Source organism: Mercenaria mercenaria, chromosome 5 (genome assembly GCF_021730395.1).
Source record: "Mercenaria mercenaria strain notata chromosome 5, MADL_Memer_1, whole genome shotgun sequence".
In the NCBI taxonomy this organism is placed as follows: Eukaryota; Metazoa; Mollusca; class Bivalvia; order Venerida; family Veneridae; genus Mercenaria; species Mercenaria mercenaria.
Window position 1 is genome coordinate 29,450,694 of NC_069365.1, and position 12,132 is coordinate 29,462,825.

The 12,132-nt window shown below is 36.5% G+C and overlaps 1 protein-coding gene across 1 annotated transcript; it reads right to left on the reverse strand.

Annotated features, from left to right (window-relative positions):
- Positions 1-535: 535 nt before the first annotated feature.
- Positions 536-5,627, reverse strand: LOC123556739 (uncharacterized). The gene is made up of 2 exons (XM_045347679.2): positions 5,267-5,627; positions 536-1,026 (listed from the first exon to the last, which is right to left on the reverse strand). The coding sequence occupies exons 1-2, from the start codon at positions 5,625-5,627 to the stop codon at positions 536-538; spliced, it is 852 nt and encodes a 283-aa protein (XP_045203614.2).
- Between the last annotated feature and the right edge of the window lie 6,505 nt (positions 5,628-12,132).

A 12,132-nucleotide genomic window follows, 5' to 3' on the forward strand; every position in this document is an offset into this window, starting at 1 on the left:
GCAACCCGATCCAGAATGTAAGGAACGCTATGGCTATGCAACGCAGATCAACACCTTTCTAAGCAAGGAAGCAAAGCTAAGTAGGTATTGCCAAGTACTAGGGCAAAAACCTTTCCACACACGGTCACAATAGAGCGAGTGCTAAGTGGCAACATATCTCTCGAAGCAAATAAATAGGCGACATTTTAAACTTGAGTCCGTTCACCTCCGGTCGACAGAATTTTCCGCCACAATAAATTTCTAAAAATTTATCCGCCAAAATTCTCCCGATCTTAAAGACCTGCTCCGGTCCTACCTTTTAACCTTAAATTGTCACTTTAAAGGCATAAATAGTGCGCCTATCAAAATAAAGTCAGCCAGTTTATATAAAATTCTACTTAATTATCTTTGGTTTAGCGTGCGCGGCCATCAACTGTTACCTATTGTAATTATCAGTTGCATACACACCCTAGAATTAGAATAGCCGCAGAGCTGGGCTTTAAGAAGTATTCCTTAATATGGCATCTCTTTAAATAGTCAAGATAGAATTCTAAGCCTACATCATTAAGGTGGACACCGTCCCCTCGAAAAAATTTGTTTCTGTATCAATATCTGGTTTCACAATGTCTGCCTTTCCAGAAGAGAGGACCAGCTGCCGCCCTAACCTGTTTAATCTGAGTAGTTTTTTCTCAATGGTTTTAAGATTTGTAGCCCCCCTCCATGTGCGCCTAGGTAATATATCTACCCATATAAGTGTTGCTTCAGGGAAGGCTTCACGTAAATAGGTTATTTCCTCACGTATGATAATTTTGATTTGTACGGTGGTAGACGACGTAATGTCGTTCCCCCCTAAATGTAAAATAATAATAGACGGGGGAGAAGAAAACAGAACCTTTGCTTCTATTTGGTTTCTCAATTCGCTCCAGTGAAGGCCTCTCACACCTAGCCACTCTACCGTCAGTCCATTGAGACGAAGGTGTTCTTTTCCCGTTTCCCTCGCTCGGACACCAGCCCAGTAGGGGATTGAGTCCCCAAGGACCCATACATCTATACAGTGAAAATCAACATTATTTCAGTAAATAAGTCGACATATACATGTAACTATGTTGTCCATTGTTTCTCTATAACGTTCGCGCCAGTGAGCTATTTTTAGAAATCTTTTCTTTATTTAGACAGGAAAGTTTAATTGCGAATATATAAATTAACACAATTGGAAGACCATCGACCCAGCCTCATAATTGTCTCTGATGGTATGCCCTGTGTTGCTAGATCAGTAGCCCTACCAATTCTAAAGCTGTGTGTTTTATAACGGGATCCGTCGCACATACCAGATCCTATAATACATTTATCAAATACAGCTACAAATTGTGACCTTGTGACAAATCTGCCGTCACGATGAATGAATAGCGGACCTCCTACAGTGGGTCTGACTTTTAGAAATTCTGATAGCGCTCGGACTGGGCATGTGATGCCTGTGTCCGTTGGCAGTTTTAATGTGATCTGATTTCCTGTTTGATTAGTTTTAGTAAAATAAAGATGAATGATTACATACTTTGTTTCAATTAATGTTACATCCGACCGCTGAATAACTCTTTGTGTATACGTTTTAGAAGTGGGAACGAGTTCGCTCACCCGAAACAAACCAAAATAAGCTGTAGTAAATAAAGCAAGAAATAATTTGGTCTCGTAATCATTATAGCATATTGTCGGTAAAACATTACCCACAGTAATCAATTTGTCTTTAGTCAAGGGGGCCCTATTGTCCCGTGTAGGGCGATTTCTACGACATCCTTCTAATAATTTACTTATTATGAAAACACTCAGTAGAGACTTACCCTAAGCCTTCTTTACGCAAGGGAAACAATCTAATTATATAGTGAAATTGTTGAGTGAACACCGTTTCTTAATCCTAATCCAGCCCATGTTATATCAGTGCAAAGGAAAAGTAACCTATCTATGATAAATGCCATGTATGATTACACAGTTATACATCTAACAGTCTCGAAATTGATTTCTTCGATTTTCTCATATTTCTAGATATTTTTCCCCTACTTTGACGCATATGTATGGGTAGTTCAGATTGTTCTCTTTCCAGTAGTAGCCTTTTCAACATATTTCACCTTGTGAAATTCTGTGGGTTTTGACTTTTTTAGAAAAATCGTCTGTTTGTTTACAAATTTCACCACAAAATATGTCCTACATTCCCCAGGGCAATCAATTATTTGATCTTTACATAGTTTTGTATTCAGGTTGCTAATCCATGTGGCAAGTATCCATGCTTTTTTCATGATTAGAGGTAAAAAGTGGGTAGTTTGCATGAGGTACTAGGTCAATTGTCACCTAAGCCTATCATAAAGTCTTTGCGGAGTTGTCTCCATTTTTTCCAAATATTTCACCCGGGATCATTTTTTTTCAGCTCAAATAACTCTTTTTCAGTAAATGATTTTTTAATAATTTTTTCAGTCCTTGTATTCTGATGCAGTTAACTTCACATACATTTAATATAGATAGCTCCTACTTAAAGTTTGTATTTTCAGTTACAATGCCTACACTCAGTAAATCATAAAAACCGTGAAGTTTATGAAAATAATTTAAACCAGCCACGTATGTAGAAATCGTCTTGGTTGACTGCCCCTTTTCAAAAGAATATGCTATAAATAAAACAACGTCTTGTACAGGTGCAGGCCATTGAGAGCATAAATGATATACACTTCTAAACTTTTCGAAGGCATTGATGGCATTACTATATGTTAAATGTGAATTTGGTGCTATAGCCGTCTGTAACAGTGTTCGAGCTCTAGATCGAAGACACTCTATAGGAATTCCGGAACCGGATGGGGTTCCCAGTCCGCATTTGGGGCTAGTTTTCTGAATCTGGTTGTCTGAAATCGAGATATTGAATCACAGATATCATTACATCGGCCTGGAAGATGGGCAGCTTTAATAAGGATGTTTAACCTCATACACTGTAAAGTTAAAAGTCTGACCAGGCGCATGACTAATTCGGACTTAGATGAAAGTTTATTAAGTATACTGACAACCGCCATATTGTCACAGTGGAATTTGATTTTCTTATTAACCAGCTCTGGTCCCCAAATAAAAACTGCTACAAGAATTGGGAATAATTCTAACAGTGTAATATCTGAAGTAAACCCCCGTGCATGCCATGACTCGGGCCATTTCGCTTGAGACCAGTGACCCTGAAAATATATGCCGAAGCCCAAATTTTCTGCCCCTGCACTATCTGTGAACAGTTGTACATTCTCATTTGTGACCCAATATCGGTCATGGAAGACTGAAACGCCATTGTAGTTATTTAAAAATAACAACCACATTGACAAATCTAATCTTATTTCTTTTTTAACTCTTATGTGTTGATATGGTTTTGTAAGACCGCAGGTTGAATTTATCAAGCGGCGACAAAACGGGCGTCCCACTACTATCACCCTGCAGCAAAAATTCAGTGATCCAATCAAAGACTGGACTTTTTTAAGTGTCGATTTCGGATGGGCCAATAATTCTTTTATTTTCTGAACAACTTCCGCTAATTTCGAGGCTGGAATTCGTACGACCATTTTATTAGAATCTAGTTCAAGACCTAAAAACACTAAGACTTCCGTGGGTCCTTCAGTCTTTTCGGTCGCCAGCGGGACGCCTAGATCTGACATGGTGTTTTTAAATATACTAAGGGCCTGACTGCATGACTCCAAATTTCTATCCCCGCCCAGAAAATCGTCAAGATAATGTATTAATTTTGCCGACGTCAATTTTGATTTTATACAAAATTCCAAAAACCTAGAGAACCTTTCAAAAGTAATGCAGTTAATTGAAGCGCCAAACGGTAATGCTTTGTCAAAATAATAATTTCCATCAAAAGAAAAACCAAGAAGTTCGAAGTCTGCTGGCTTTATAGGAATCAGGCGGTATGCGCTCTTAATGTCTGCTTTAAATAATTTACAGTTACGTCCTAAATCTTGAACCATTTTAACTGCCTGATCAAAACTCGTGTACTGAACCGTGCAAATAGCTGGATCAATAAAATCATTGACCGACTGTCCTGGCAGGTATGACAAATGGTGTATCATTCTAAACTCACCAGGAGTCTTTTTGGGGACTAGACCTATTGGTGAAACAATAAGATTCGGTAGAGGGCGCTCTTTAAAAGGGCCGGCGACTCGGCCTGCTTTCATTTCCTTATTTATTTGCTGACGTATCAACTCAGGGTTTAAATCAGTAGAGCGGAGATTATTAGAATCCCGGGCAGCACGCGGTCCTGTGTATTGAACGGGAAACCCAAACAAAAACCCGTTAAGTAAGAATTCCGCCTCTTTTTTATCATAAAATTTTAAATAGCGTTTAAGAACTGAAATGTTAATTGGTGATTTTGCCATATCCATAAATTCTGTGCGAGATGAAATTTTGGGGGATTCATTGTTTAAACTGACCTCTACCTCGTCCAAGACCCCCAAACCCTGGTCGAGAAAATCTGCCACGAAAGGAGGACCGAAGTGAAAGTGGCCCTTGACCGTTTGATGCATTTTTCTAGTACAGTAAATTTCAGGGTGAGGACCCGAACATTTAGAACATGCGTGAGAGAATTTACAACTCGGCCACGTGCATCTGCCGATGTTGAATTCATTACAGGTGTACCTGTACGTATTTGACTGATTCCCAAGCGCTGGTTTAACCTGAATACAGCGCCACCAAAGATCATTATTAATTTTCGACCATGACATAGGGGAGATGGCCTGATGTAGACGGAACTGCTCGTCATATGACTTCCAAGCTAGACCTCCCTGACGTAATGCACAGTCTCGTATGTTATACATGTAATGAAGCAGTTCGTAAATTCTATCTGAATGATTGGAGAGGTAAACCGAAGCGTAAATAATAAAGGCATTGGTCCATTTTTCTATGCACTGAATCTGTTCTCTGCATTCTTTTTGTGCCGACTCAATGTGTCCGTCACTATTAAGTTTAAACACTGAACCCTTGCAAAACTCAGACAGCTCAACGGCTCCTTTTATATATTCCCCACGACAAATTTTTTGTTTAAGAGAAGCGGGCACGTGTGCCGCCAAGTCATCGTCGGCCAAGCGTAATATGGGTAATGTGTTTGTGGTACCTGAAGTTTCAGTAAAATTAGAATTCAAATTCACACCACACCCCGCAAGATTACTAGCAGTATTCTGTGTACTAGTATTCATACTCGGCCTATCATTTGGAACAATTTGAGCATCTTGAATAATTTGTTCAAAGTCAATAAAATTACCAAAATTAGACCTACCAGAGTTCGACTGCCTGACTCTGTCATCCAAAGCGTCCTCCTCTAACGTCTCATGTGTCCGCTTCTGGCCACGGCCTGTACTCCGTCTGTCCCCCTGGGCTCTTGGGCTTCCCTCAAGCGCCTCCTGTCGTTGTGGTTCTTCCTGCTGTGGTGCGGCTGGCTCCTGCACCTGCGGCCCCTGTATACGAGGGTTCCGGCGTTCCTGCCGTTGTGGTGCGGCTGGCTCCAGCACCTGTGGCCCCTGTCCACGTAGATTCCGGCGTTCGTGCCGCTGCGGTGCGGCTGGCTCCTGCACCTGCGGCCTCCTATTCCTAAGCACCCTTGGGGGTGTAGCTTCCCGCCTACGACGTCCGCGTGGCATTTTACTCAAAATTCGTACGTCAAAGTTAGTGTGTAGCTAGCAAAAGTGAAGGAGAACACGAGTTTTCCTGTTTTTATATGCACTGTAGGCAGGTGTACCAATACGTTCAGTAGGAACCAGCCGGGCTCATTCAGGTATAACTAAACCCGTATAATAGTCATGAATAGGTAAAGCAGACGACTGAAACGCAGACGACAATATTGAGAAAAAATAAATGAAATTATTTTAATTCTAAATTAATTTGTACTATTTAAATGTATCTTATTCATATTTAGAAATCGATAATTTCTTAAAAATACTAAATTAATGCTTAATGTACTTCGATAATAACATTATTTTAGCTTTGCACAGTGATTCTAGCTCTCACAATGTGTTTACCATCTGGAAACAGCCATAGTTCTTTGACAAACAATGATTGTTGCATGGTCCTTTTTATTATAGTTAAGTAGAATATCTAGAAAAGAGTGTACACAAAATACAACCAAACCGGGACCAAATAGTCAACAAATAGAATATCATTCTCATTTGCCAATTTAGTATAAGTAATTGTGTAGGTTTACCTGCCAGTTCTTTGATAAATAAACTGATTTCAACATACAAGTACAGTTTTGATGTGCTCTGGTACGGTTTGAATAAGAAATTAAGGACATGTCATGGTTGAGATATGTTATTAATGTTGTAATACACTAAAGGTATTAATATCTTCCTTTCAAAATATAATATTCTAAAATAAAACTTCTGTTCTTGTCACTTTTCAGTGGTGTTTTAACAGGAGAGAAAGTTAACGTGTGTTAACAGAGATTCTCGAGCTCACGTGATGTTAAAATACCTTTTTATATAAGCACGTTCCGTGGCAACGCGTAAACGGATAATTCAAAAGGAAATGACGTCAAAGTGAAAAAACAGCGCAGACATTCCCACGCATTTCATTGAAATTTAATGACGTTGGGGGATAACATATTCATTTATTAGTCTCTACGCGTTTTATGCTGGAATAGCGTTAGCGCATGTTCATTTCGTGATATAACATCTTCAGAATCCCTCGGGCATCGTTGATTGACACTACCGGACTCGGGCACCAACCAGTTCCTCGGGATTCTGCAGATATTATATCACAAAAAAGCATGCGTTATCCCTACCTTTGGATTTATCTATTTCCAATATTATGAGTGGCCATAATTTGTGTTAGGTAGTTAGAACAATAGAAATTCTTACGGGACCTAGATAGAAGAAACGACAGTAAAGTCAACAGTTATTTTTTTTTTTATTGTTTTAATTAGGAGTTGTAAGCTACATCAAAAAATACCTTTTTTAGCAAAATCGCACCAGAAGGTAGAAATAACAGCAAACTTTTGTCATAAGTCATCTTCCATTTGTCAAATTATGTCATTAGTTTTCACGATATGTCAAACATTTCATCTCTCCATTCCTCAAATGCATTGCTTTTATAATCTTATTGTTTTGTTTTGTTGAGCTTATTGAAATCGAGTAAGAATTTCGATTAGTTTAGTCTATTATTGGTAATAATGGTACCAAAATCTATCTTAAAGCATAACAATGGTCTCTTTCTGATTTGCAAAGAAAAACTCTAGTTTGAATCATAACGTTATCATTTTTGAAAACAACTGAGTATTTCCTTATTTTTTGTCATTCATCGGAAATTCTAAACGTGGTACCACCTTGAAACATTTCCGATAAATAAATATGAGGATCTGCGGGATAACGCACGTTTCGCTGAATTACTCGTATGGAGAACACTTACCAAATTTTAGCAGCGTTTAGTTTTGTTCTTTCCATTTCAATTCCTTAAAAAGCAAGTGCTCGGTAATATATTTCTAAACATGCGCCATAATTGGAATTAACCAAGTGGTGTTATTCAAAGACAAATAACCCTGGAGAGCATTCACATCGCCAAATTACAAATGTTTCAGCTACTTCAATTGCATTCTTGTGTTCCATATTTAGCAAACTATTACGTTGCTTTATTTTCTCATGCATGTTTACAGCTAGATGTACAATCACGAGGAAATCATATTGTTTCACGTTTATGTGGAGTATTTCCTGCTGCTATTACTTGTATAAATACATGTATATAATTGTAAATATCGGAAAATCCCTTTTTTCAATGCATCGACCTTTCTAGAGAACACACTTGTTCTGAACAAGTGGGTCTTATAAATATCGTGCAAATCACGCTTCAAACTCTGTCTTAATTGGCGGTTACGCATCACGCGCATAATCCATGATAACCATGATAACAAAAGTTTTATATTGGTAGTAGCCCACAGCTTCATGATGCATAAAAATTCAACGGTTCATAATAACTTTTGCATTTAACAATGACAGAACAAAATAAACATTTAGCTTTTCTAAGTCTTAACTTTAGAAATGACTCTTTGAAGAACACGGGCCCAGAAATTCGTATCTTATCACCATCTATTTAAGCATATCTTCAAAAGTATAAACGCACCAATAAGTGTATATATTCGTTTTCCAAAGTTACAACTGCATCTGTATCGAATAACACACTATCAGTATTTATAGTCCAGTAAAATAAAAATCATAATTTCACACGACACTTTGCTGCCATTTTCACTGTACATTAGGTACTTTCATTCAATTTTTTTGATAGTTATATTTCAGTGATAATTTCACAGAGGCCAACAGCTTTAAATAAGCCAGCAGTGTTCAGTTTTACCAATTTAAGCTTACAAGATAGTTTTATCAGGTCTTAAATGAATATTAAGTTGCTGACACTGAGTAAATACAAAGGTCAACCGTCGCAGAGTAATGGCTTTGTACTGTACTGTAAGACCAACAGTGGGACCGAAATAAAACAATATAACCTGAAGAGATTCTTTTTTGCCTCATTATTTTGTTCCGTTGCAGTTGAATATCTTGGCAATTAGGTATAAATTCAAATTGCCACAAGCGCACTGAAAATCAAGACATTTGAAAAAAGAACATTCTAATTGAACAGATGTGCTCAGGTTTGATTTCAATTAGGGAAACATGTGGTGAATACAAACCAGGTCAAATTTTGTCCGCTAATTTTCACGAACATTTCACGAAATACCTACTTCTTGCTACAATATCTGAACAAGCAAGTCGTATACAATTACAACAATAACTATCATAAAAAGAGAATAAACGTGATAAAATTACATTGAAGAATGATGTTTGAAATAATGATGTTGATAATTATCATTTGCTTTTGGTAAATAAAAGACCTCCATACCTGCTCGATGACAAAAGTGTGCTCGTATTAAATTCTGCAGTCCAGATCGTGATTTTGCTTTTGCAGTTCCAAAGCGGTGCTATAACGTAAAGTTTTTGGTTTTGTTTCAAGTTTACTTTATTAAAGTGTTTGTGTATACAAAAGTTGTGTATACAAAAGCGTTGTGCACACATTCAGGCCCAAGTATAGTATAAGTAAAAAGTAGTTTCGTGATTTAGTTTTTGAAATAATACGCTTTAAAGTATTAATACGTGTTTACTAAATAATAAATAATATATTACTACATTTCTAGTGATGAGAGCGAAACTATTTTATCTTGTTCTTTATTTAGAACTCAGCCCATGTATAAATTATATATTTCTACATTTCTACTGATGACAACGAAACTATTTTATCTTGTTCTTTATTTAGAATTCATCCCATTGATTTATAATAATAAATAATAATTATCAACATAGAAATAAGACAGGTTGACATTAATGACCTGTCAACCTGTCGACCTGTCATCCTGTCAACCTGTCGACCTGTTTGAACGCCATTATATTCATAGATCAATGTCTATAGATTTTATTAATTCCTTCCGAATTACTTTTTTACTTGAAACAATAACTATTAGGAATTAGGGCTATAAGATTTATTTGTATTCTGAAGCATATAGCCTTATAATAAAATTCAGTAATGTAATTTGGTTTGTCATCCTATCAACCTGTAGACCTGTCAACCAGTTGATCTGTCAACCTGTCAACCTTTGAACGCCATTATATTCACAGATTAATGTCTTTAGATTTTATTCATTACTCCCGAATTCCTTTTTTACTTGAAACAATAAGTATTAGGAATTAGGGCTATAAGATTTATTAATTTTGTATTCTGAAGTATATAGCCTTATAATACAATTCAGTAACCAAATTACTCATTTATTACTGTAACACCAGAATTATTTTTTGCTTGTATAGTATAAGCAAAAAGTAGTTTCGTGATTTAGTTTTTGAAATAATACGTATTAATACGTGTTTACTAAATAATAAACATAGTCCATCTGATATATGGAACTAATTCAAGGAGACCACTTTCTTGTAATTTGGCTAACAATCTTGTCTTTGATTATATTCTTCCCACCGCACTTGTACCTCATCTATGAAAATCAAACCTTCCAGTATTCATCTTGCAACCTGCATTCCTCATTCTGGCTTTATGTTACTTTGTATACCAATATCAGCTATCATTATGATGTAAAGATCAGTTTCAATGGACATGTTGTAAACCACCGGACAAAATAGTTCTGTTTGTATAGCTCAATAAAATACATTTTTTACACAATAATTTCACTCTAATTGCACATACATATGGTATACCCTCCATACATATAAAATGACGCAATGCTGTAGCCTTCGCATTGTTTGATAATTTAATGTATATTCAAAAATATATAAAAAAAAGTTAAGAACGTTGCTACAGCAACGAAAAATACAAACCTGCAACGAATCTATACTGTGGTGTACAAATACAACTGGACGTCTGTTTTGCAAAATATTTACAGCAGCACCATTCTTATTACTAAGATAGCAGAATTATAAATGCATGCTAGAAAAAAAGTCTGTGATAATGTTGTTAATATCCCTAAAGGCATATCATCAGATTGTTATAAAATAGAAGTGGCAGTCTTACGAATAAACGAGCTCTCGAATTTTTTTAATTTGTTTTTTAATTTTTAGATTTAAAATTTTGTTTTTCAGTGAAGTAACTACACTACGTTAAAAATAAATATTTAGGTTAGCACTACCGTCTGGTGTAAATCAAAATGAGTCTTTTGCATAGGTATTACATGTAATAATAGTATTTTCTAAAACTAGTTAATCAAGTTTATCATGTAATCAACGCGAAAACTAAAAAAGGTAGGATGACACGAATAGCTTCAAAAGCATCATTATACTGTCTGTTCTCACCACTCAACCTCTTGACAAGAATATATTGTAGTAGCCAGCAGGAATGCAAATGGGAAAGGAGACAAACAAGACCTGATGATCAATAGGAAAAAAAGAAACACTCGGAAATTTTCCCGTTAATCAGAACTATTTTGTTTTAATGAAGGTTGTAAGAACGCGCCGAAGAATACAAATCAGGTCTCTCTCAATGGCAAACTATTCCTCCAGACAAAAGTGACCTAATCTATTTCTCAAGTCCGGATTGGAATACGTTTATTTTATTGAACCATTACCTGGTACAAATCTGCCAGACAGAAGCTATTTTGATTCAGATGTTTAAAAGAATAAAAACACAGTGCTGTGTTTTTTTCTCGACGTGTGTCTTCTTCAGAAGTAATGTTTAATACACTGCCTCTGAAGCAAAACAGAAATTATGTTAAAAACAGATACAGATAAATTATATTACATTGATCCATGTAAGTGATGACGAACTGTTCATAAAAACAAGAAACAACATGTACATGAACGTGTACGCATAAGTGACGTGTTGAACAATACCTTGTGCAGATATAACATTTAATTGATGAATCCAGTATCTGAAGATAACCATGTCATATAACAAACCATTTGAAACAATTTTAAAGACATGTATCAAAGCCGCTTGAACAACGATTTTTCTATGAAAATGCAAAGCAACTTCATTTAAAATTATTTTACGTAAACTTTTTTGATGTTTTGCATTTATTTTATCCAATGCATGAGGTGCTTAGTACAAACACGAAGCCAATATACTTATATTGTGTCGTTAGTATGTTATATAGACATTGTGCATACCATTATTCTGATGTAAAACAATGTAAGTTACAACTACCAATGTAATAGGAATATGTTATATTCTCACTTTTATCGTTACTGTTCTTATTATGTAAAATATCGACCTCAGCATCAATCCCTTAGAAATTCCCTTAACCATTAATTGTTTACTTGCGTAATTATTTCAAACACGAAATAATCTATCACGACAAGGGATCTTTATTATCAACGCTTCATGGACGAAAAGCTCATTGGTTTGCACACTGGCCTTCCAATCCTGAGGTCGGGGGTTCGATCCCCGGCAGCTACTCGGGAATTTTCAGAAACGCTTTTCAGTGTTTCCCACTTAACTAGAGGTGTACTGGTCAGGAACCCAGGCAATCCTTGCGTGTATCAGTGCTGTACACTGGGCATGTTAAAGAACCAGACTGTCTATTCGCAACGAGCTAGGCTAAGTTAGCCGGACAAGCCTGTATCTGATTTCTGATCTCTCTGTCGTGGGGGCTTTGTCTCACTCTGTCCCTCTGGT